The sequence below is a fragment of the Pelodiscus sinensis genome, chromosome 15 (genome assembly GCF_049634645.1).
Source record: "Pelodiscus sinensis isolate JC-2024 chromosome 15, ASM4963464v1, whole genome shotgun sequence".
Classification (NCBI taxonomy): Eukaryota; Metazoa; Chordata; order Testudines; family Trionychidae; genus Pelodiscus; species Pelodiscus sinensis.
This window is the reverse complement of record NC_134725.1, coordinates 16,218,314-16,244,826: the sequence shown is the minus strand read 5'-3', so window position 1 is coordinate 16,244,826 and position 26,513 is coordinate 16,218,314. Positions and strand designations below refer to the sequence as shown.

General features: G+C 41.9%; 1 protein-coding gene across 2 annotated transcripts in view; it reads right to left on the bottom strand.

Moving 5' to 3' along the window:
- Window positions 1-26,469, bottom strand: part of PI4KA (phosphatidylinositol 4-kinase alpha) — a 106,463-nt gene extending 79,994 nt beyond the window's left edge. For both annotated transcript variants that reach the window (XM_075898245.1, XM_075898246.1), the window contains exons 1-13: window positions 26,165-26,469; window positions 20,537-20,653; window positions 18,378-18,471; window positions 16,704-16,792; window positions 16,095-16,167; window positions 15,446-15,705; window positions 12,439-12,505; window positions 9,523-9,671; window positions 8,404-8,469; window positions 6,331-6,427; window positions 5,733-5,924; window positions 2,994-3,094; window positions 1,741-1,870 (exon numbers count right to left, since the gene is read on the bottom strand). In XM_075898245.1, coding sequence (XP_075754360.1) covers window positions 1,741-1,870; window positions 2,994-3,094; window positions 5,733-5,924; window positions 6,331-6,427; window positions 8,404-8,469; window positions 9,523-9,671; window positions 12,439-12,505; window positions 15,446-15,705; window positions 16,095-16,167; window positions 16,704-16,792; window positions 18,378-18,471; window positions 20,537-20,653; window positions 26,165-26,305 — 1,576 coding nt within the window. In that variant the 5' untranslated portion in view covers window positions 26,306-26,469. The remainder of the gene's footprint in view (window positions 1-1,740; window positions 1,871-2,993; window positions 3,095-5,732; window positions 5,925-6,330; window positions 6,428-8,403; window positions 8,470-9,522; window positions 9,672-12,438; window positions 12,506-15,445; window positions 15,706-16,094; window positions 16,168-16,703; window positions 16,793-18,377; window positions 18,472-20,536; window positions 20,654-26,164) is intronic.
- Between the last annotated feature and the right edge of the window lie 44 nt (window positions 26,470-26,513).

Sequence of the window (26,513 nt, the reverse complement as noted above, 5' to 3'; positions counted from 1 at the left end):
AGCTCTAAAAGCATGTAACTAGCACTCTCAAAGCAAAACACTCAAACTGAGCACTAGAGGTTTTTCAACTAAAATTTGTTGAACTACAGTAATAAGTAATTAATTTAATAAACTGCTTTTACATTGCCTTAGTTTTCATATTTGAATCTAATAACTCTAACACTCTGAACTAACTTCAGCCAGATTCATCCCTGATGTACATCCAGTGAAGTAGTTCTCCCTAGTGTGTAATTAAAGCATGATTTTAAGGTGGAAAAACAACTGAGTAAAAATGAAGTCTCATACTCAACATATCTATTCCTTATATACCTTCAAATTCAAGCTTGTTTTGTCAAGAAAAATAAGTGGGTTTGACTCCCTTTTTCACTGCAGACTATATGGAAAAGCAAGTTATTCTACCTTGGGCATCACTAACACAATTGTCATCTAAATTTTAGCTGAAGAATATCTACTAATTGTGGAACTGTAACAAGGAAAAGGAACAGAGTCACATTCAGATCCACAGACATTCTGCAGATAGCAGTTAGGAAAAAAAAAACAATATTTGATTTGTAAATAAAATTGGAACTCCATGTTGACAGGGAGTCACTTTTCAAAATGCAATCACAACAATATCCAATATGTTAAAAGTTTATTATTAAATTTTCTAACGTGTTGTTTATTTATGGGTTGTATTAGAATTTACAAGTCATAACACTGGCCCAGGCTCACTTCTGTCCATATGCAAGTGTGTCAACAAAATGTGGCTAACTATACTAGAGGATTGTGCCTCCTGTGCACTATGCTCTCCAACCCCCTTCTCTCTGGGGGTAGGTGTCTGGCTACGGGGAGGATGCAGGAGCAGGCTGGGGGCAGAGTGTCTAGTCAGAGAGGGAAGGGGCCAGGAACAGCCTGTGGGTAAGTGTCTGGCCAGGGGAGAGAGTACAGGAGTGGGCTGAGGATGCAGGGTCTCGATGGAAGAGGTGAGTGAGGGAGTGTGTGAGGGACTAAATGGAGAGGATGTACAAGGGTGCAGGGTCTCGATGGACAGGTTGGATGAGATGTGCGAGGTCTTGGCAGGGTGATGAGCAAGGAGGTTTGGCAGTGCAAGTTCTTGGTGGAGTAGGTATGGGAGGCTTGGTGTGCAAGGTCGCAGCAGGCTAGATCAAACTGGCCCCAGCTCTACCCTCTTCTGGGCCACCCAGAAGGGGCGGGCCAAACCAGCCCCAGCTCTCTCTCCCTACCCTCAACCACCAACGAGGACTGGGCTGAAGCAGCCCCAACTCTCCCTCTCCCTCCTCCCCCCGGCCATCGTGGAGGACTGGGTCAAGGCAGTTCTGGCTCTCCTTCCCCTCATAGCCACTGGGGAGGGCCAGGCCGAGGCAGCCATGGCACTCCATCCCGCACCTCTTGACCACTGGGGAGGGCCAATGCTGTGCCATGGCAGCCCTGGCTCTCCCCCACACCCACCAGATCAAGATGTGTATATTTTTCTGATTTAACAGTGCAGTCTAGACATACCCAGACTTGGCTATTTCTTATGGCTACCGCTAGGTCCTAGACATTAGGATGTATTTTTGCATTAATTTTGTTTGCATTCCCTTCACAAACAAAAAAAGCCCCCCACAACCCATGAATAAATAAAATGTTAGAAATTGAGAAAAAAAACTTTTAAGTTGTTATAATACAAGGAAATTAGTTTTATTTGTGATATAGCACACAACTGGAACCATATATAGAACAAATATTGATTTCATTTACCTGTATGATACTGGCTGTGGTACTTGTAAAGTTTTACTAGCACTGGAGAAGGAATCACAAGGAAGTCCCTCAAAGATGGAGTGACAGAATGAACCACAACAGGGAACCTCTCACACAAACGACCTAAACCCTAAAAGGAAACAACTGATACATTAAATAATTTTAAACTTTCCTGTTGCATAAACAGACCTATTGGTATTTCAACTGTAGGTGTATAACTTTAAAAAAAATACACACATTGCTGACATATTTGTACTCTAGTGAGAAGAGTAACATATCTTTGCTATTCCAGTCTTGGTTACAGAATGATAACTGTGGACTGGTTTTGGAAAGTGTCCAACTGGAACAAGGCTGATGATACTGTAATTTTCCCTTTTTAAAATGAAGTTGCTAGTCCAAGATAACACCATGCTGATAATCCTGAAGGATCACATATATTTATTGATCGAGTATGTGCAGCATGGGCTAGTTTCCACCCACTAACCTGCCAATATGAATCAAACCTGGTCTGAAAAGAGATCAGTGTGAAGACAAGACAATCCCCAGTACTTTTTCCACACTGTCCTCTACACAGACTGCCAACAAAGAGGGTAATTAGCTCCAACTGTGATAGGGCCTTTGTGAATGGGACACCTCAGCTTCTAGGATGGTGTGAGTTATTTCACACAGGCTACTGAAGATTATCATCATATAATCTCAGTCAATGTTCCCCGATGAATTTTCCATGTGTGGAATAAATTGTTTTATATGCACCAAGGCATGTGTGAATGTGCACCACAAATAAAACATAAAACCTAGCTGTGGGCACTCTACTAATCAGCTGAGTAGTATTGGAATGCCTCATACATGTCCACATAAGCACACAGCTTACAGAGAACACTGGTCTCAGTTTTTGAGCACTACCAATCTATGTTGCATATCAACTGGTGAACAAGAGGTGAAAGACTTCATATCTCTACTAATCCAGTAGCCACCCAGTCCCACTACATTTTTTAGTTAGATAAAGAAAGTAGGAACTCAGGATTGTCAGAAATAAATGGCTAATTGATTGAGAAATTCTAAGCTTAATAGGTTCTAAGAAGTACCACCTACTGTGGTTTCAAGCCCCTAAAATGGGGATGCAAAGAACACTGACAAGTATTAATATAACCAGAAGATGAGAAAACTGTTAAATTAGTCAGTCAATCCCCAAGCAATTTTACTCCATGATTGTTCAAATCAAAATACTTGTTTTCAACTCTTTAAAGACAGACCTGTAAGCAGCAGATCAGCAGTGGTAAGTGAGCAATGATGACTTTGCTGGAGGTCTTGGACTGAAGTTTTTCTGACAGCTTGATGCACAAGTTTTCTGCACCTTTGTTCCAAAAGAAGGAAATCAGTAACAGATCTGAAGAATGTATGTGAATTTATTAGCCTACTAGTATTAGGTGCTTACCGAAGACTACAGAACATGTAAAGAATTTGCTGGATCTACCTACTCAACAATTCAGAAACTCAGAAAAGTTTCACAGAATGTTATCCATGATGTTTTGATCTGATTTGTTTGGTTTATGATTATTTAAAACTCTGCTGGTAGTGTTTTGGTAAAAAAGTTTGGGAACCGTAATAAAATTTGAAATAAACAGTTATGTTAAGTATTATGAATTGATATGGTGTAATAGGGCGGCTAACCCCCTCTGGCTGAAAAAGATTAAAGCAGGCTAGAAGGAGAACCTGTGCAGAACCCTGGCCAATCAGGGAGAAGATTGTAAGAAGTCAATCAGGGGACAGCTTGCTGGGGCAGCCCTGATTACAAGGAGCTGCTCAGCAGAGCAGTGGTCAGTTAGGGTACTGATCAGGGAGGATGAAGAACTGGTTCCTAGGGAGGCAGTGGAAGAAAGCAGTGCTGGGAAGGCTCAGAGGAGCTACAGAAAGTGAGGCTCCAGCCTGACAACCGCTCTTCTGCAGGGCTCATGGAAGAAGTGACCCAGGGAACAGGCAGCAGTTGAAAGGGAAAGAAGGAGGGAAGGACAAGGGTCCCTGGGCCAGGATCCAGCAGAGTAAGTGGACCTGGGTCTCTCCTTTTACCATTGCACTGCACCTAGCCACACTGAGGAATGGCCTTTATGGACAGTGGCTTGCTCCTGAGGTGAGGGTCTAGACTGAGACTGCAACTGGCTGCACAGGCTGTGGAGAGCAGTGTCCTGAAGAGGACATCGTGGTCCTGGGAGCAACATGGGTCCAGAGCAAGAGTGTGGAGCAACAACAGGTGAGCCATCAGCCAGAAGGTGGTGCAGAGGTTAGAGTTAATTCCCAATTTATTGCCTCCTGCTGGTCACACTAGTGAGTCTCACACCCTGTTATAGGTGGCTACAGGTCTGAAAAATAGCGGGGGAGGGGGGCGAGATATTTGACAGCCATCTACAAGTATTTTTAATTTCTCTCTATATAAAAAACTCCTATGGAATGACAGTGACGTCATCACGTCACTCTGTGTTCTGCCTGACTCATCTCTCTCTCCCCCCTTTCACCAGTGTTTGGCTGCCGCACCAAGGCCTCCCTCCTCCTCCTTCCCCAGAGGCCAGGGAGAGAGTACAGGGCCTGGCTAGGCCTAGAAGTTGCCCCCCTTCCCCTCTGATGGTCAGTGGAAGAAGAGCGGGGCCTGGCAAAGCCTGCAAGTGCCCCCCCTCCCCCACGTCATCCCTCTCCAGTGGCTAGTGGTAGAGCACAGGAAACCAGGATGCAAAAAGTCATGAGCACACTGCTTCCCACTAAGCAGTCCCTTCCCACACAAGCAGGGGAGGGACTAGATGGGTGCATTATGGGATTCTGACATGAGCCCATAACCACCTGCTGCACAGTTTTGGTCTCAGCTGACACCGGGAACATAGTTTAGAATGCAAAGCTACCCACAGTGCACAGCTCTTTGAGTCAACAATAGGCTTACTAATAGGGATGCACTACTCTGAACCACATTTGATTCTTCCCAGTGGCAAGGACACATCTTCAACTTTGCAAAATCAGGAGCCCAGAAGTTGACCATATTAGATTCAACTTTATTTCATAGGGTATGTCTAAACTACATCCCTCTGTCGAAAGAGGGATGTAAATTAGGCAAATCAAAAGTGCAAATGAAGTGGGGTTTTAAATATCCCACACTTCATTTGCATAATCGTGTCACAGTGGGTGTTTCGAAAAAAAGGGTATTTTGAAAGTGAAACTGCAGTCTAGACACAGTTCTTTTGGGGAAAAAAACCAACCCTTTTTTGAAAGATCCCGTACTGAGGGGTCTTTTTTTGAAGGACCTGTGTCTAGACTGCAGTTTCATTTTTGAAATACCTTTTTTCGAAAGACCGCTGTGACACGATTATGCAAATGAAAGGTGGGATATTTAAATCCTCACTTCATTTGCACTTTTGATTTGTCTAATTTACATCCCTCTTTCGACAGAGGGATGTAGTTTAGACATGCCCGTAGTTTAGACATGGCTATAGAGTATAGCCCCAAGTCAGTAAACAATCCCTATTCAGAAAAGCACTTTCTTACTTTAACACACACAATTAGCTGCTTTCCTGAATTAGGTCTGTATCAGAGGCGATATATTAGAATGTTATACATCAATTATAGTTAACAGATTCTGTACTGTGGAGATGTCAATGCCTCTCTGTAGGCCAGGACTAATTTACATTTGTATGTTATGGTACAATAGTATAGTGTATTCTCCCCAAACTTACAGCACATGTTCTTTGAATTAAGAAATGAATTTCCAAGCACTTTTAAGTTAGTTAACAAGTTTGTGATACAAAAATTTTAAAAAGTTACCCTTGAATTTTTCTGACAAGTTTGACTTTCTATAGAAAAAAAAATAGTGAAGTTTATCACTAAATGTATTTTATGGCAAACATGTAATATAAACGATCCTTTATCAACTACTAACAATGGAAAAGTAATTGTACAAAACACTTCAGCAGGATAAATGACATTCTGAAGAGACAGAAGCATATATTTTTCACCTTGCTCATCTTTCACAGCCCACACCATGAGATCCACACAAGCAGCATTAGCCTGGCAACGCAATTTCAGAGGGCTCAGTTCATTGTGTAGCCGATCTACGTCATGCAGGATTTTCTGAAGCTCCGACTGGCTGCTGTTGAACTGTTCTAGTACAAAATCATGGATTTCCTTAACAAATGAGTTTGGAAGATCTGCAAGGAATAAGATGGAAAATGTAATCTAGCAAAAAGAGTAGTTATGACCCAGAAAGATGGTCTGAAAATGAGATGAATCCCTTTTCTATTATATATAAAATATTATTCATAAGATTTCTTCCCAGAAGTAAAATTTCACAGGCTAGACCACTGGCAAATGATCAAGTTGAGTGCTGATTGTTTCCTCCCTAAGCAGAGGATTTCAACCACTTAAATAAATAATTTTACTTTTATAGGGCAACTTTCATATCAAAGTGCTCCATAAATTGTGGAGCATACATGCAGCACCCATGAAATGCCGTTCTCCCCACCAGCCACTGGGAGCATAGCATACAATGCACAGAGTGCTTTATATTTCCCCCCACTGCATTACTTAGACAGTATATCAATGCAAGTACCACACCTTTCATGTAGTATAATGTGTCTCTCAGCATTTTAAACTGTGCAAGATAAAGAGGGTCACTGAATGTTTTATAATAGAGATCCACACTAGGACTTATCTATAAAGATAAAAAACAGCTGTTAGGTTCAAAAGGAAGCAACATTTTCCTATGAAATAGTAAACTGAAGACAAATAAAATCCCTTATTTAGATCAGGTAACTCATTTTCAATACTAGAAATAATTATGATAACTGGTACTAGAAATATAAAATCCCATTTAAGTGGTTAATCACCTAAACATAACATTTAACTAATTAAAAGGGGAGGACAGGGGACTGCTTCAGCCTGGCTGAGCAGGAGCAGTATTCCCCCCCTTTCACCGTGGGCAAGGATCTGCTCCAGCTCTGTGGAATCTGCTGCAGGCAGAGGCTATTCCAGCTGGGCTGAAGTGCACCTGTCCACAGAGGGCCCCATGGGGCTGAAACAGCCCCCTGCCCAGTGGGCAGGAGCTGTTCCAGCCTCTACCAGTTAATCTTTCACATCCCCTAACCGGTACTGTTTACTGTTCACACCATTTGAAAAGAGTATTTCTGTCTTCTGTAAATCAGGATGAAAACTACCTATTCTATGCAGTCAATAGTACTTAGCTATCCCGTCTGTTTAAACATCACATACTGTAATAAAATTCTCTAATGAGAGAATCCAAAAGCCACTTTTAATTGGAAAAATCAGGGACAGAGACGGGAGTTGTTTACATAAAAACCTACATTGTGCACCAGCAAGAAAGGTTGTAGACAAAAATATAGTTCTTTTCCACAGATGAAAATACATGAGCTTTCTACAGAGCTGAACATACATTCGGTTCAGAACTGCTCTATATAGAATTTCGGAGACCCAATAGAGGTGATGTTGATAGAGGATGCTGTCCAATTGTAAACAGTGTAAGAAATCATATAGTCCAGGGGTCAGCAGCCTATGGCACATGGCCTATCAGGATAATCTGCTGTCTGGCCATGAGACATTTTTTACATTTTTACATCATCAACAGTTACAGTCCTCACAGCTCCCACTGGCCGCAATTCACCATTCCCAGACAACGGGAGCTGTGTGACATGGAACCAGCATATCTCTATGGCCTGCACGGCTACCTGTGCCTCCCATTGGCCTGGAACAGTGAACTGCAGCCACTATCAGCAGCAGGGGGCCAAGCCAATGAACAGTCAATATAAAGTGTCTCAGAGTATTCAAATCTCTATTTATCAGAGTTACCATACTATAGAATTAATCTCATTATATTTGACTTGTAATTTCTAGTGATTATATTAAACTTGAGTAAAATATCTGATTATGCATATTTTGGACAGGCATGTTTGTGTTTGGTGGGGTTTTGTTGTTGTTTTTGCAGATGAACGTACTTTAAGTATTGAATAAATGGTATCCAAATATAAAAGTATCTACAGTACTTGTCCTTTTAGTTTTCCTGGGTATATAACCGTTGCACTAATTATTCCATTACAACCCTCTTCCATATTTAATAACTATTCTTCTACAGTTGGACTAAATTATCTTTTTCCAATGAGAGCGAATGAGTTGCCTAGCAGCTACTAGCAGAATGTAATAGTTTGTTTTCTTTTGTGTTATCACTCCAACTGGGAAACCCTAGGAGGATTACCAAGGAATCATTTGGTAATATATATCCAACAATTTGTGATATTTGGTTATAAAATGCATCTCAATACTCTCTAATGATTGAACATGCACACCACATATACATAAAATTTCTTTCAAAGGAATTTTAATAACTGATTTCAAATTCTCCATGCTGAAGTGCTTAGAATGCCAATGCTGCAGGGGAATATTTGTTTCTTCAGATTTTTTGTTTAAGTTAAATGGAAATTTCTACTGATCTTAGGGTTTGAAATTTTTTTCTTATGAAACAAAAGGGTAAATCAAATAATCAGTGGAGTGGCCCTTATCACTTCCCCCCTTTTATTTTTACTCGTCTCTTACCTTTGATTTTACAATAGTTAAGACTTTAAAAAGCATGTCAGTTTATTTTAAAATATTTCAAATGTAAATTAAATTAAAACATACCTCTGCAACTTCAGCTACAATGGCATCTAAGTTTTTGAGAACAGAATCCCCAACAATCTGTTTCACCTACAGGGAAAATAGAAGTTTACTATGGTCATTGGCATTATCTTGGCAGAAGGTTTGTTTTACAGTCATAATTTAGGCTTGCTAAAGAATGCACTGGATCAAATAAATATTAATCAGACTAAATTAAGGCAGTGAAAAGTTAGATGGTAATTTCTATTATAATAATTTATATTACTGTTGTCATGAGCAGTAACACAGGATGTGCCTACAAGGGCCACCAAGCTATACCATCAGATACAGTCCAAATAAACCACTGCCACTAGAAAATAGCATTGTTCTCACTATAATGCACAGTTCACAAACTACTTTAGATAAATTTCCCAGCCAATGCAAACAAGATGGCTATGCCAATACAAATGTTTCAAAATTAACTTTATTAATCTAAATTACTAACATTTCATGAGGTTTTTAGGGAATTATTAATCATTAAGGACTGATGTTAATGGACTAGAAAAAAATATCCTTCTGCTTATATGCCAAGGTAAACACAGTGCACACAACCTCTTATGTTGTATAATTATACAAAGGACCTCCTCTAATACACCTAAAAATTGTTCACACTGCAACACACACAAAATACCCATAACCTTCTGGCTATGTCTGAAGGCTTCTTGTGCAAGAAAATCTTGCGCAAGGGTCCTTGTGCAAGAAGTCTTGCGCAAGAAAACGTCTACACTGCCATGTGCAAGCTGTACTTTTGCGAAAGAGCGCCCATGGCAGTGTGGATGCTCTCTTTCGCGAGAAAGCTCTAATGGCCATTTTAGCCATAGGGCTTTATTGCTCAAGAAATCCCTGCCTGGTGTCCACACTGCCCTCTTGTGCAAGAGCTCCTGCACAAGAGGGCTTACACTTGATAAAAAAGAGCATAGTGCTTGTGCAAGAAGCCCTCTCTTACCACGCCATACTGTAAATGTCCTTGCACAAGGGCAGGCAGGCAGTGTGGATGCTCCACAAATTCTTGCGCAAGAACGGCTGTATTTGTGCAAGAAGCCGCGAGTATAGACATAGCCCCAGTGTCTAACATAAGCACATGATCTTTAAAGCAGCTAATACCATGAGCAGCAGCTGGCGGAGCATTTCCAATGGAATATCAAATTCCTTGTTACTAATCCCATTAAAAAGAGGAGAAACTGAGAAGCTAGAGCTGATTGTAGAGAAGTAGTAATCTGGGTCCAATGCACTCCCATCAGGTAGGTAGGACCCTGCAGAGAAGAACAGACAAGAACACAATAACATTAGGTTACTCAATTTTATTGGGTTCCTTGTCAAATGTGAAGGAAGGCTCTGCAGCTAATTATAAAGAGAGAAATGTATTTGAAGTAATGGTCTATCCCTGATAAACCATGAAGAACTTAATCCAGCTCCCACAGGAGCTGAATCAATCTATAATAAATATCCATCTTTAATCTAATTTAAAACTATAAAAGCTACAGATTCAGCCATTTAATAAATACAAGGATAGAGAAGAAATTCTGTTAAATATTTGTATTCATTTAATTTGCATTTGGTAGGACTTTTGGTAAACCTCTACGTTTACCTCAAAATACTTCCTGTAATGATTTCTGATGGAAATGTAGCAAAACTGGCTAAGAAATTCATCAGAAATTATTGTAAAACCACAAATTTTAAAGTCATATTACATCTTCCATCTTAAATAGAAACCTTGCTTTTTGTAAATCCTAAACTGTGTAAGCTAATGTGTTTTTCTTGTGATTAACAGACTCTCAATGTTTTATCTACATTTTATAATTATTTTAGTTCTTTTGTCCAATGCCTATGTCTTGGCTACAGTAAAAACAACAAAGGACATCAATTCTACTTTGAAACTTGAATAAGGAAAAACAATGTATATAAACAAAAGTAAATGTCCAGGTGTATTATAGGGATGTAAGCAACTACTTGAGGAGTTGACGTGTAGACAAGTCACTACTTGACTACTCGCTCCACTGATACAGAAGCAGCAAGAGAGGTAGGAGCAGGAGCCGGTGCTGGGGGAGACAGCTTAAAAGCCAGTTATCCACAGCACCTTCTCAGTGGAAGGGCACAGGAGAGGCGGAGGCAAAGCGGTGTACCCAGCATAAGACGGGACACAGCAGTCCTGTCTTGCGTCAGGTCCCAGATCACTGCAGCTCTGCTTTTTGAATGTAGTAAGAGCCATCAGCTCAGTCCGGGCTCTTACTGCTCTGTCCCAGCTGACACCCTCCCCAGGAGCTAACCCCCTTATCAACAAATTGAGTAGTCAATGGCAATTACATCAACTATTTGATTAGCTTATTAATCGGTATTTATCATCCCTAGTGCATTAGAGAGGATAATGCAAGATTTATTTGTCTCTGACGCATTTCACAGAAGTTAGAGCTGAAAGCAAAATACAGTAGACTTCTGATAATCCAGCACCTTTGGGACCCAGGGGGTGCCGGATTATCAGATATGCCATAGTATCAGGAGATACTCCGGCAGGGGCTGTGACGGGTCTGCCAGGACCCGCACTGCAACCGGCGGGGGGAAAAGGGAGTCGGAGGGGAATGGCGCGGCAAGGGGTGAACCATCTGCTGTTCTACAAGGAGGCGGGGGAAGCCCCGAGCAGCTGCCGGCAACAGGCCAGCTAGGGCTGTAAGCGGCGGCGGTGGACTTGGGGAAGTGGCGGGGCAGAGCAGCTAGGGTGCTGCCAGATTGGTCCTGCAGTGCCGCTCAGGTGAAAGGTGGTGCTGCGGGACCAACCCAGCAGCACCTCAGCATCTCTGCCCCGCCACTTCCTCAAGTCCACCGCCGCCGTTTGCCGCCTGCTTGCAAGCAGCAGTGGACTTGGGAAAGCGGCGGGACAGAGCAGCTGGGGTGCTGCTGGGTTGGTACTATAGCGTGTGGCAAACGGCGGTGGTGGACTTGGGGAAGCGGCGGGGCAGAACAGCGGGGGTGCTGCCAGGTTGGTCCCACAGCGCTGCTCAGGTAAGGGGCGGTTCTGCAGAACCAACCTGGCAGCACCCCAGCTGCTCTGCCCCGCCACTTTCCCAAGTCCACCGCCGCTTGCAGGCAGGCGTCAAATGGCGGTGGTGGACTTGGGGAAGCGGTGGGGCAGAGCAGCTGGGGTGCTGCCAGGTTGGTCCTGCAGTGCTGCCCCTCGCCTCGCCCCCTCTCCTCTGCTGCCACTTGCAGCCCCAGCTAGCCTATAGCAGGCAGCTGCGTGGGGCTTCCCCCGCCTCCCTACAAAACGTTGGAGGGTTCGCCCCTCATTGCCGCCGCTCCCTGTCGACCTCCTCCTCCCCGTCCCCTGGCCAGATGCAGTGTGGGTCTGGCAGACCTGTCACAGGGATATAATCCCCTTCCCCTCTCCTTTCCTTTCCCAGCCCGTGAGCGCACATAGGGCTCACAGGAGCTCCAACTGTCCGGGTGGCTGGAGCACTTCTCGGTTCCTGTTGGTGCCAGATTATCAGGAGTGCTGGACCACTGGATGCCAGACAATTGGAGTTTTGCTGTACCTGAGTAGATTGATTACTGGTCGGTTCAAGTGTTTTAATTCCTATGGTTCAGAAAGGGAGCCCCTCAGAAGTTTGAGATAGAAAGATGTGTATACTGAATGACCTAAATAAGAAGCTGTACACTCAAGTATAATATAAAACACTTGTTATGGAACATTATTCTGCCTAATCTTCTAAACTATGTCTTGCTCCAGTGCAATTAAGCTCTCTAGGCTCATGCACAGATTACCCGGTTGTCAGAAAATAAGGTCTTTTGGAAGGTAGGCAAAAAATTTAGTTGGATAATCTTTATTTCCAGCAACGGTGTTTTCCAACAACTTGTTAATACAAAACATATCAGACCTCTAACACATACACGCCAAAGAATTACTACCAGGAACCCTACAGGCAAAGAAAATTCACAGAAGTGAATCAATAGCCTTCTTATTGATTAGAAGTATCAAAACACATTGCTACTTAGCAAAATAGTAAAGACTGTAAGCTGAAGTTTTACCTTCAAAGTAATGAATAGCAGACCCTCCAGGGGAGCTGGGCGGGGGAATTCCACGTTCAGGACTGACCTAAACATGAGAAAATGGTTGTGCTTTATCCTTAAAGGCCAGCGAAGCCTTGAGAAATCTCAGATTATATGAACTCAAATATATTTCTTTTAAAAAACGCCTAATATATCCAGAAAGGTGCTGACGAGTCCCCAATTCCCACTGAGGTCAATGAAAGTTTTGAGTGTTCAGTAACTCTCAGACTCAGGCTTGAGTCAGGCCACAACTTCAAATACTTCTGATGTTGAAGACAGTGAATGTATTGGTGAAAGGAATGAATGCAACAGTCATCAGTATTCCTGTAATCTATACCCTCATTCTGTAATTCGGTGCAGATCATCTGAAGTCTGATTTTTCTAAAGGGGTGGGCACTTGTAGCTCCTACATAAGTCAAAAGGCATTGTGGGCATATAATCACCTCTGAAAACTCATAAGAATGGCCAAATGAATGGGTCAGAACAAAGGTCCATCTATCCCAGTATCCTGTCTCCTAACAGTGACCAATGTCAGATTCCCCAGAGGAAATAAAGAACGTAATCAAGTGATCCATCCCGTTGCCTATTCCTAGCTTCTGACAGAGTATAAGGATACTGCCCATCCCAGCTAATAGCCGTTGAATTTATTTAGTTCTTTTTTGAACCAGGTTATAGTTTTGGATTTAACAACATCCTCTGGCAAGGAGTTCCGCTGGTTGTGTAATGTGTGAAGCAGCACTTCCTTTTGTTTGTTTTAAACCTGTGACCAATTACTTTTTTTTGAAACCTCTATCATATACCCCCTTGGTCATCTTTTTTTCTAACCTGAGACATCCCACTCTTAATAATCTTGCCTCATGGCAGTCATTCCAAATCCTAATCATTTTTGTTATCCTTTTTAAAACCTTTTCCAATGCCAAGTATTCATGATGTGAGTGCACCATGGATTTATACGAAGACATTAAGATATTTTCTGTCTTGTTCTCTATCCCTTTCTTAATGATTCAATGTTTGCTTGTTTGACTGCTGCTGCACATGGAGTAAATATTCTCAGAGAACTTTCCACAATGACACCAAGATCTCTCTTTTAAGTGGTAACAGCTAATTTAGTCCCAATCATTTCAAATGTATAATTGGGATTATGTTTTCCCAATATACACTACTTTCCATTTATCAACATTATTAAAATTCATCTGCCATTCTGTTGTCCAGTCACCCAGTTTTGTGAGATCCTTCTGAAGCTCTTCATAATCTGTTTTGGACTTAAATGTGTATTATTTGCAAGTTGCCACCTCACTGTTTATCCCCTTTTCCAGAGCATTTATGAGTATGTTGAATAGGATTGATCCCAGTACGGACCACTGTGGAATACCACTAGTTACCTCTCTCCATTCTGAAAAGTGACCATTTATTCCTACCCTTTGTTTTGTATCTTTTAACCAGTTATCAGTCTGTGAGAGAACCTCTTTACTTATACCATGACAGCTTAATTTGCTTAAGAGGACCCTTGTCAAATGCTTTCTAAAAATCTAAGTGTACTATATCCACTGAATTCCCCTTGTCCACATGCCTGTCAAGCCCCTCAAAGAATTCTAGTTGATTGGTGAGGCATGATTTCCCATTACAGAAACCATATTGATTTTCCATCAACAAATTACGTTAATCTATGGGTCTGACAATTCTGTTCTTTACTACTGTCTAAGAATTTGCACAGTACTAAAGTTACACTTACTGACCTGTAATTGCCAGGATCACTCTAGAGTCCTTTTTAAAAATTGGCATTATGTTAGCTATCCTCCAATCATTGGTATAGAAGATGATTACAGTGGTCCCCAACCTTTTTGGGTGGTGGGTGCCGTGCATGCACCGTGCGCCCAAGGGGCGGAGTTAGGGGGGGCACACATAAATGTCCTGGCGGGCACCATGGTGCCTGCGAGCACATTGGGGACCCCTGATTTACAGGATAGGTTACAAACCATAGTTAGTAGTTCCGCAATTTCACATTTGAGTTCTTTTAGAAATCTTGGATGAATGCCATCGGGTCTTGGTGACTTGACCAAGTTTAGTTTTTTGTTCTAATACCTCTTCTAATGACACCTCAACCTGGAACAATTCCTCAGATTTATCACCTAAAAAGAATGGCTCAAGTTTGGGAATCTCCTTCACATCCTCAGGCGTAAAGACCAACGCAAAGAATTCATTTAGTTTGTCTGCAATGACCTTATCAACCTTGAGTGCTCCTTTAGCATCTCAATTGTCCAAAGGCCCCACTGCTTGTTTACCAGCTTCCTGCTTCTGATGTACTTAAAAATGTTTTCGTTATTACTTTGAATTTTTGGCTTAAACTATTAACTTCTCTAATTGTCCCCTCTGTTAAAGAGGTATGCATTACAGATTGAAATTCTCTGGTCTGGCAACATCAGTAGTCCTGCATGATTTTAGTTAGCTAAATGTCCACTTATGATAGATATGGCCAAGTTTCCTGTTGTCCCATCAAGTCTATTTACAGCATCACTCCTGGCTCTCAGTGTTCTATGCTGTTTTTTAGCTCTAATTTGCCCCTAAATGTCTTCTAAGAGCCCAATAAGCAGCGGAAGGATTGGTAATGCTGCTAAAAAAATATTTACCTCCTGTAGTTCTGTAAATTCTCTGGTTCGGCACTGATCAGGTCACGAGGGTACCAGACTAAACAAGTTCAATCTGTTTTATACTGGCTACATAGCAGTACTGTGAGGCTCAATGAATGCAAGTTCTCCAAGATCTTGTAATTGAAAATTATTAATATGGAGATAGCTAGCTTAATTGTCATCAATTATTCTGTAGTTCAGGAAGAGCTGAACAATTGAAAAATAGAAACAGCTCTACATATATTCAAGTACAGCACTGAATGACTATCAGTAGACATAAGTTTGAACACCTCTTAATTCCACCCAGGAACAGAAAAAGGCTTAAGTGCTGTCTTCCTTGTAAAGGTCACCACACAAACCTGAGAGATGCTGGAAACACTACTGGTTTTTCTCTTTAAGGTTCCCTCTTGACAAACAGTGAGAAGAGGGCTGGGAAGAATTGATCTGAAATCATTAAAAGAACGTCTGCGAATTCCTTCAAGTTCTTCTGGTACTCTCAGGGAATGTGGAGGAACTTTAGGGAAAAGTTTTGAGAGGAGAGACTCTTCTGAATTGCTGTAGCGACCAAATGCTCGTGAAATTCCAATCAGGCATGGCACTGCATATTTGCACAAGTATTCTGGAAAACAAATTTAGGCACATATTTCTTTTTGAAATATACTATTAGAAATTTCTGGTTACATATTGCCAGCTTTGCTATTAGCTCACTGAAAGCATCACAGAAAAATATATATTTCAAAGGCAGGCTTACATTGTGGGGGAAGAACAGCAAATTTACATCATAAGTAAATGTTTTTCCTGCTTAGCTCAAAATTCAGTCCACAAACAAAAAAGACTGAATGCTCTCACCAATTACAGACATTCTGTAACCAATGACAAACCCGATGGTGCACAATAGTTATCTAATACACCTTTAAAAAGAATGATGGTGTTTGTTAGAGAGCAAGCAAAGTTAAGATAACACTAGAATAAAAGATGCAAAACCAATTTAAAGAACTGTCCCGATACCTTTCTCCTGGTTTTGTGGAGATTGGCACATTCCCAGCAGGAACTGCATCACTTGTAGAACTGCCTCTAAAACCTTAAAAAAAAAAAATCAAGGAAGTCAGTAAAAAACATCTTTCAGTAAACACTTGAAAAGCTATCACAGGCCAGATCATTACATTAAGTCAAATGAAAATTGCAAATATTAACTCTGAACATTATGTATTTTAAATTGAATGGGTTTTTGATACTGTATGAAACAAAGACATGTTTTCTTTTAACTAAAGAAGCTTCTTTAGCCCAAGTAATACCCTAAATAAACTAATAACTATTAACTTTTTGAGAAATCAATATATCCAACTCTGGTGTCAAACACGTTAATTCTAAGTCACTTAGCTTTGTCATGGGCAATGTTTTGAGGATCATATCTCAAGAGACATGTGTAAGTAACTTTTGAGCACAACAAGACTATTCACACAAAGTTATTCAACTGCAGTGTTGATATGGTCATGTCTTTTGTGAGGAAAGCAGTCATGGTAGTCATTTTAAACCTTTTTTTTTAAAACTTTTTAAAGTCTTATTTAAACAGCAGAGATCTCAGAGTGCACACTGAAAAATTTCAGTGAACTCTACCTGTTCTCTAAGAGTTGCATCCCTATAGGCAACATCTGACAACAAAGTCACCAAGCAGAAGCTGAAGTTTTCTGAAACTGGAAGCATACCTACAGAAGAAGGGAGGGAGGAGGGGGAAGGATGGAGAGAGACAACATTACAACAGTAGTTGGATCAGCCATTAAGTAGTGACAAAAATTAAATATTGTAAGAAGTCATAAGGTATCCTCTCTGCAATGCTTCACGGCACAGCTAAATCAAGTACGTCTGTGGATGAGTACACACACATGAAGATTTATAGATATATATATATAAATCTTTAGCCAGCAATTAATGAAAAACAAGGAAGCAATATGTTGCTATAGAGGGAATAATAAATGTTCCTTGTTTCATACATAAGCCGTGGCAGACAAAAAAAAAAAAAGACTGAAAATAATCATTTGGCATTAACTTTCAAACTAAAAAACAAATTCCAATGACAAAAGACAGAAAGACTGAAAGCAATGCAAATGGATTCCAAGTCTGAGAAATAATGAAAATACAATAAAGAAAAAGTGCAAAGACTTGCTAATATAGAACTGTCATTATGAAGTTAGCAGAACTGTTTCAGAAAAGCCAGAGTCTTCCCAACCTTCAGGATAAAACCTATTGTTAAAGAATCATAAGGGCTGCAAATCAGACACTAGGAGAGGACTGAAATGGGCAAGGCAGGATATGCTGACAAGTAACAACTGAATCGCCACATTAAATCCTGCCACTGGTGTCAGTAACAGACTGAAGGGCAGACAAGATAATAGCATCACTTGACTCTCTTGGACCAGAAAAGCTAATGGTATTTGAGTAAATATGCCTTTCCAGCGGCAAAGATTTTAAGAAAGTACCTTTATCAGTCCTTGCTGAAACAACTTGAAACTGAAAAGAACCTGAGTAATTCATTCTAAGAGGATTTAAACAGACAAGGCTGAACATTCACAGGAGGAATGTGCAAAAATCAGCTGATGTTCGAAAGCTGCAAACTACAAAGTTCAGAGTTACTTTCTGGTATGTGAGATTTGAGAGCAGAGCCAAATTCCATAAGAAAAGCGTATGAGAAAAGCAGACTTTGTAGATTCTGAAAAAGGGAAAAATAGGAACTGGAAATTCCTATAACCTTGCTGGGGATAAAGAGAAAATCATTAGCACATCAAGCATAATTAGTAAATAAATGACAGCACGCACTTTAGCTAAGAGCTTTTCATGATTTCAAAGTACTTTTAAGAACATTAGCAATCTGAACCTTATATATCCTACATGGTAGAGAAGTATCCTCTCTACTATTTTAAAGGTAAATTAAGGCTCCAAAAAGTTAAGTGTTTTACTCAAGTTTGAACTACAAATCAATGCCAAACCAGGGAACAGCACCCAAGAATCTTAACCTTTACTCTCCTGCTCTAGCCATGATGCTATCTCCTTACAACTTTGCTCTGAAGACATGACAGTTATTGAATTGTCTGCAAACCAATTAAGCTGTGAGCTATTCAACTCCCTTTTTGGCCTCTCAAAAACAATCCATTTTATTATTCTGTCTTTCCAATACAGGCAATTATGTCAACAGCTATAAGTCCAAGGGAGCTGATCACTTCTTCTTAGACCAGAATTATCCAACTTAGTTCTATGCCCCAAGCACATAATCTGAAGAATAAAACTTAAAACCACCTCTTCCTTTCCGTGCAGTGCTTTCTTCTATCCATTGTACTTTGGGAAGACCCTTCAGAAGTCGGAGAAGATAAGGAACAATGCTATCTTTATGCTGAAAGAGAAAACATTTGTTTAAAATGGAGGATAAAAATTGAGTAACATATTCAATATACATTAGTTATGCAGAGGAAGGATATAGTGATTGTATACGTAAGTCATTTTATGACAATAAGATATAGGCTGTCTAAATATTGCATAAAAGATTTAGTACAGATAAGGTAAATTATGTAACTACAGGTTGGATCTCCATGCTCCAACACTCTTGAGACCTGACTGGTCCTGAACAAGGAAGTTTGCCAGACCAGGGAGGACCCTTTCACCAGCCTCCTAGGCACCTGCTAGTTCTGCTTCTGTACCCCAAGAGTTCTTCATGATGCCTGAGTTCCCTGCCACAGGGCTTCTAATGCCACCAGAGCCCCCTGCTGAAGGGTTCCACGTCACACTACAGGACTCTTTACATCCCCTGAGCTCTTTTGCACGACGCTACACACATTGCTTGAGCCCTCGGCCTCAAGGCTCCTGAGCCCCCCACTGGCCTTCCTGCCTCTGAGGTCTCTAATCCAGGAACATCCGTGGTCCTGCTGGACCACAGATTTTGCAAGACCAGAGTGTGCCAGTTTAGGGAGGTATAATCTGTAGTTCAATGTTATAGATAAAAATGTTCCATCCTACCAAGCACTAATGGACAAATGATACTATTGGTCTATCGTGCAATTTGGAACTAATGATGTCTTGGTCTTTGGCTCTAGTACATTGATTTGATTCTAAGAAGAACAACATTACTTTTGCTAGCTTGCTAAAACAGAGTTGGAAACTTGCAAATTCTAATGCCAGCCCTGCCTCTGGCATACTCCACAGACTTGAGCCAATCACTTAACCTCACAGTACAGAAGTTCAGTTTCCTAAAGTATAAATTGGGGACAGTACTAACTTTCTTCATGGGGTGAATTTCCATATGTTCAGTTCTTTGAACATGTAAAGCATCACATAAATGTCAAGTTCCATGACCAAGTGATATATTTTGCCTAGTTCTTAGTAAAATGTTCACACTACAAAATTAAAAACAAACCCAGCAAAGCTAATAATTATATCTCCTTTATCTATATCAACAGAGGGGGAGGCGAAAACAAAAGTAGTTTATGGACTGAAGCAAAATCCACGTAAGTTAACGAAAAGATTCACATAGAATTCAATAGATTTTGAATTAGACACTTAATGCATCACATCTCCTTCTTTCCAGAAAAGATACAACATTTAAATTAGGTCAAAGTCTGAAATGGAAATATCATGGATGCTAGATTCATAAATGCCAGATATTTAAGATGTTAACGACCTACTTAAATAGCGTTATATGGATAGATTTTCACCCTACTTCCTTCCATTCATAAAAAGGAAATTATGGGCCTATAAAATATATGTTTAAACATAAGTACATGTGAAAATTTAAACAAGCAATTACATACATTTTAATGCAAACCCTTCTGTATTGGGGGTTAGCACACACATGTTTAAACAATTAACAGATAAGCCTGGGCTTATCGATTAATCAAAATGACTACACTCAACACACACTCCTTGTTGCCTTGGTAGCTTTTAAGACCGCTCCCCATCCATTCTGGTTCCTGTGGAGCCACCTGCCCACTCCCTGCTGCCTCCCACAGAGGCAGCAGCAGAGTGGGCAGACAGAACTGGTGGCTCGAGGATAGCTGGCTAAAAAACCAGCTTCTCATAAGCACCGGATCTCACAGAGCCACCTGACCTCCACGTCCCCTGTGGGGGGAGGCAGGAGATATAGGGGTAGGAGCATGGAATGGCAGTGGCTCTCTGGGATTGGAGCCAAGAGCAACCTGGCTGCTGGTCCTGCCCCTCATGGACCATTTTAGTTACCATGTAACCAATAACATTTGTTGCAGCTACATGATTACTAAAGAACACGAAATCTAACACCCTATTCTGAATATCAGGTTCAGTAGGCCTAAATAGAGGCTGGGTTTGTCACCTATTATTTCAGGCTAGGAACTATCATACCTATATTTCATTCACTAACTAATCACATTTAGAGATTTATTCATTAGTATTTCAGCTGCAGAAAGTTAAAATGGAGGTGAAAGTTGTACCTGAAGGTTGGATTCAATAAGAAAAATTCCCAACGCAATCACAGCATCTCTGCGGCGCTCATCTAGCTGGAAAATCCCATGGAAATCCACAGGGCACATACAAAGCAGCTTCTGTACCTGCAGAAAAGAAAAAAAATAAAAATCTAATGTTAAAACATAACCTTGAGAAACACATAATGCACACATTAAAACTATGATGGCCAATGCCCATAAGTGAGCCTATGACTATGTCTACACCATGAGCTACCTTAGGTACACATTAGGGATGTGAAGGTGTAACTATGTACACAGTTAACTGAATAAGCCTGGGGTCATCAGTTAACCTTGAGGGTTCTGTGCAAACTGGCTACCAGGGAACCACCTGCCTTCAGCACTTACACATTTATTTAACTAAAACACATTTTAAAATGCCTAGTGTACATACTCCTGCTAGTTCAATGATGTAGTATGGGTAGCAACAGCAGAGATATGGCTGAGCTATGCAATGTACAAACTCACCTGAAACTGCCTCCATTACCATTGTCCATGTTACAAGAGCTACTACTAATATTTCTGCTAGTTCTCATTGAACTACTTTGGGTACAGGTACACAAGCACAAGGATAACATCCCTAGTTTGTAATACAGAGTAAGGATGTTAAGGACTAGTTGACTATCCAAAAAGCAAATGCTTATTGGATAGTCTGTCGACTAGTCGATTCCTTCCCCTTCCCCGCTTCCTCTAACAGATAGAAGCAGCAAAGGGGAGGAAGAAGAAGGGGTACTTCAAAGCGGCAGCACAGCAGAGCTGAGCTGGGGATCAGCTGTGCTGCACTGAAACCCCAAGGCAGCATTTCAAAGGGGCAGCCACCACACAGCTGATCCACAGTCTCAGCTGTGCAGCACTGCCCCTTTATAACGCCGAAGCACCATGGAGCTTGGGGGTCAGCTGGGGATTCCCCAGCTGATCCCGGGTACCGCTGAAATGCCGTGTTTTAAAGGGACAGCACCGCACAGCTGATCCCCAGCTTAGCCGTGCAGTGGCTGCCTCGGCAAGTCAAAGGGGCAGCGCCACAGAGCCCGGGGTCAACTGGGGACTCCCCAACTGACCACGGGCTCTGCACGGCATGCAGTGCGGGATGGAGCCTGGAATCAGTGGGGGGCTCTGAGTTTCCTGCTGACCCCGGGCTCCATGGCTTTGAAATGCATAAGAGCCCATGCTGGGGACTCTTGTACATTTCAAAGCAGGCACCCACATGCAGCCCGGAAACAGCAGAACTTCTTGCTGCATGCAGAGTCCCATATTCCTCCTTTGAAATGTACAAGAGTCCCAGTGGGCACTCTTGTACATTTCAAAGGAGGAACACGGAAGTGCCTATCGACTAGTCAATGGAAATTCCATCAACTACTCGACTAGTCAATGACAATTTAACATCCTTAATACAGACATAGCTGAAGAAATATTAAAAGCCTAGGCTTTTCATTCTTAGAAATTAGATACTAAAGGTCTAGAGAACATGACCTATGAGGGAAGACTGAAGGAATTGGGTTTGTTTAGTTTAGAAGAGAGACGATTGAGGGGGTACATGATAGCAGTTTTCAGATATCTAAAAGGGTGTCATAAGGAGGAGGGAGAAAACTTGTTCATCTTGGCCTCTGGGGATAAAATAACAAGCAATGGGCTTAAACTGCAGCAAGGAAGGTTTAGGAAAAAGTTCCTAACTGTCAGGGTAGTAAAAAACTGGAATAAATTGCCCAGGGAAGTTGTGGAATCTCCATCGCTGGAGATATTTAAGAGTAGGTTAGATAAATGTCTATCAGGGATGGTCTAGACAGTATTTGGTCCTGCCATGAGGGCAGGGGACTGGACTCGATGACATCTCGAGGTCCCTTCCAGTCCTAGTACTCTATGAATCTATATAGAAAAGATCTAAAAGGTCATTGTAACATTCTTCTACCAAAGCAGGATTCTTCTTTACAGTACACTCTCTAACCTTTCAAACATACAATGGTAATAGGTTTTCCACAATTTCACCTAGGTAGTCGCTAATGCCATCACTCATGTTTTTCAGGTCAGAACAGTGAGTTTACTGCATCATGTCAATTCAAAAGAGGGAACTGCTTCACCCTCCCTCTGCAACTGATACCAATATTTCCATTTTGAGAGTCTCAGTCAAATGTCCACACACTATTATTCAGCCTCCTGTTTACCTCAGTGTTCACCCCTACTCTGGCCCTGTACCACTCTCAAAAGTAACCAGAAAACTCCATCCCAAGTCCTATTGTGCCCCCTTTCTGCTCTGTGGAGACAGGATACAGGGTAGGAGAGGGGGCACCTTGACATCAGTGCCCCTCTTCTCTCCCCCCCCCACCCCCGACCTGCACAGCAAACAGGAGGCTCCCAAGGCTGGGTGGAGGCAGCTCCAAGGCAAAGGGCAGAAAGTGTGCCACTGTAGGGGGAAGGGCAGCTGAAGTGCCAGCACTTGATAGTCTCTTGGCCAAACTTGTCAGGATCATCTGTCAGAGGCTCCAAGATCTACCAATAGATCCTGATCGACTGGTTGGTGACCACTGATCTAAAGATTTTCTTTCCTTCCCATCCTGCTTTAACCTTCACAGCTGCTTTAACATTACACAACAGTTTCAACTCTACTGTGCAGTTATCCTCCGTCTGCTCTACTTCTGAGCACTTCTGGATCACACTTTGGCTGGAACCTTGCCCTTAACTGTTCTGTCCTGGATGATCCTAAGAGAGTACATGACACTAGATAGCGTTGCTCTCAGGGGTCACTGGAACACGCAAGCCTCTTCACCACTACATGATGATGATTCAATTTATGATACAGATGCACAAAACCAGTGTTCCTCCTCCCCCCAAAAAAGAGATCTGTAGTAGGATTTGCACTGTTCAAGATATTCATAAAAGATCTGAAAAAGGCGGTGAATACTGAGGTGGCGAATTTGCGGATTATATAGTTCTGGTCTCAAGCACATGGGGAAAATATTTTATTTTTATGAAATTTGTATTTTGGGTCAAAACTGAAGGTGACATTGCCTGGTAAGCATTATCAATGTGTGTAGCGCAGTAAAAAAAACCTGCGAGTTTAGAGTTTATCTACTGGGCTTACAGTCCAAGAGCCTGTCCCTGACAACAATTAATACTAGGCACACTGCTTAATATTGTGACCAGTCTACTTAAATGAGAAGCAAGCATTGATATTAGTAACCTTTGTGCCTGGTAGCCTCAGTGTGTTCATTCCTCTGCACAGAACTATATTGTATGCTGGCACTTCTGATTTATCTTAAGACTTCATAGTTAGTGAAGAGGTGCATGTTGGTAGTTGATAGTTGTAGAAAAAGTAGGCATACATGTACATTTGTTAAATTTAAAAAAGGTGGAAGCATGCACTAAGATGTTCATTGTAACAGTGTCAGAAAGGCCATACTGGGTCAGGCTAGTGGTTAATATTACACGGTATTCTCTCTTCTGACAGTGGCCAATGTCAGATTTTTCAAAGGGAATGAACAGAACATGGCAATTCTCCAGCAATCCAGCCTATCATCCTGTCCCAGATTTTGGCAGTCATGTTTGGGGAAACAAAGCATGAAGTTGCATCCCTGACCATCTTGTCTAATAACCATTAATTGACCTTTTGTCCATATCATATCTAACCTTAAACAACAAGTAGCCATGGGCAAAACCAACAGAACTAACACAGCTACTAGGGAACATTAAATTTCAATTAATCAGCTAATCGAATAGTTGATGGAATTATCTGTGAATAATCTGTGCCATGTAAAATAGTGCAAATCTTAGAAAAAAATTCTCTTTTACTTTTAATAATCTCAGATAATATTTAATAGCACAACAAATTTATTTTGTTTGTTATGACATCCTACTTTAAATCAAATAATCCTTAATCCAGGCTGCCATGAAATATTCTAGATACTGATGAACCTGTAATCAGAGGACTTCAGTTTTAGATGGCTACCACATATGAGATGGATGTATTGGTGGTCCACCAACCAAAATTAATTCTAAAAATGAACAAGAATTAGCTTGGGACATGTCAAGTACTTTTGACTTTAATGCAGGATATTCATTTTGGAATCTCTGCTACTCATTAATTTATGTTTTAGTTCAAACAATGTTATGTACAGTAATATCCGAGTAAATTATACATTCTCATTTTATCATTATGTACTATGAAACAAAAAGAGCTCTAACAAGCTAGCTGTTCTTTGTGAGCATTAAACACATGGGTTAAGGACTACTCCAGACATAGCATTCATATATTTAGATTTTGCTTTCACAAGACTTTTTTATACTGATTTCAAATCAACTCAAGATAAGATATGTAGCACAGATACATCCATAGGCCTAGAATTCCAGATCAAACTGAAGCTCCAGAAGTCCTACTTAGCACCTTTGGAAGACATCCTGTGCTTATGTAACACAGTTAGGTCAGACTATTGCAACAGCACAGTTACCATCAACCTAACCTTATCCATTTCTTGTATGCTTGCAGAGCCACTACACCACAGTACCATGCATTGAAGTGTGCTGCTTAAAATGACATGAGGAAAAATAACTTAATTTCTTATATGTGCCATAAAAACAGGCTTAATTATTTTGTTATGCTAATTCCCCCTAAAAACTAGATTTCTGAGATATCGGGGAAATAGAGTGGTTCTCTCAGCTGGAGGTTACTGGAACAAGTCCTCTTCAGAAACAAAACCACTGGGATATTTTGAAAATTTTCCTTAACATGCATCAACATTTAAAACCAAACTCTCAGTGGGGACCATACAGTGATACACTAACACCATACATAGATACAGCACTGTGGGACACAGACAGCCTACTCAAGGAACCTCATTAGCACCAGGACTACTACTGATAGCATGGGCGGCTGGTGAAGGTAAGGCTGGGGAAGGCAAGCCCCATCATGGAGAGCAAAGGATGGCAGGCAGTGCATGGCTCCCAACTTCCCCAGCCGGGGAGAGTGGGCAGGATATGGCCCCCAGCCTCCCCGGCATTGGGAGAAGAGGGGCAGGCATTCAGGAGCAGCAACACTCTGCCCCCAGAACACCTACAAAAGACATAGGGGTGGAGCGTGGGTGCGGCCAGGGTAGCGGTTTGGGAAAATAATTCCTTTCCTCACCTAACATACTGACTGCCCATGATTGACAGAGGTTTTTTTTTCCCCACTCCACTCCCTTCCTTTTCTGTTATAAATGTGGAGGTTCCCCTTTTTTTCTCCACTCATCTGAGGAAGTGGGTTTTGCCCACAAAAGTTCACGATACTATACATCATGCTGGTCACTGGGGTGCTACAGGGCTCCTCATTTTTTTAAAGGTATAAACCCCAACAGTCCAAGTCCACAACACCCTTCATCCCCAGGCATGACACTTCCTGACACACACAGGACACACCTCCCGCACCCGCTGCTCATGCATGACGACACATGTAGCCCCCGCCCACACATGGAACCCTCCAGGCATGACACCTGTCACCGGGCACACACAGGCCTCCCCCCTCCCCCGACACGCACTGCCCCGCATCCATGACACAATTCACACACGTAACACTCGCCTCCCCCCACATACGTGACCAGGGGGTGGGAGGAGCCGCCCCCGCCCCGTTACCTTCTCCAGGGGAGCGGGTCTCTGCACGGCCAGCGAGCGGGACAGCGACAGCACCGTGTTGAAGTAAAAGCCCCGCGAGGAGCCGACGCCGCTTCCCCTCCCCGCCGTCATGGCAGCAGCCGCTACCGCCGGGGCCGACATGTTGCGGGCAAACGACAGGGCCGGGCGGAACTGGCCGTTCGATGTTATCCTCCACCCGAGAGCGCTCGCTCTCTCGCCGCTCCTCTCGCGAGATTCGCCCTCTCCCCGAGAGAGCCCCAACCGCCCATCCGGGAATACATATGGCGGCGCCTAGGTCGACTTCACTTCCGGGCTGGATACGCTAATCCTTTCCCGATCCATGGATTGT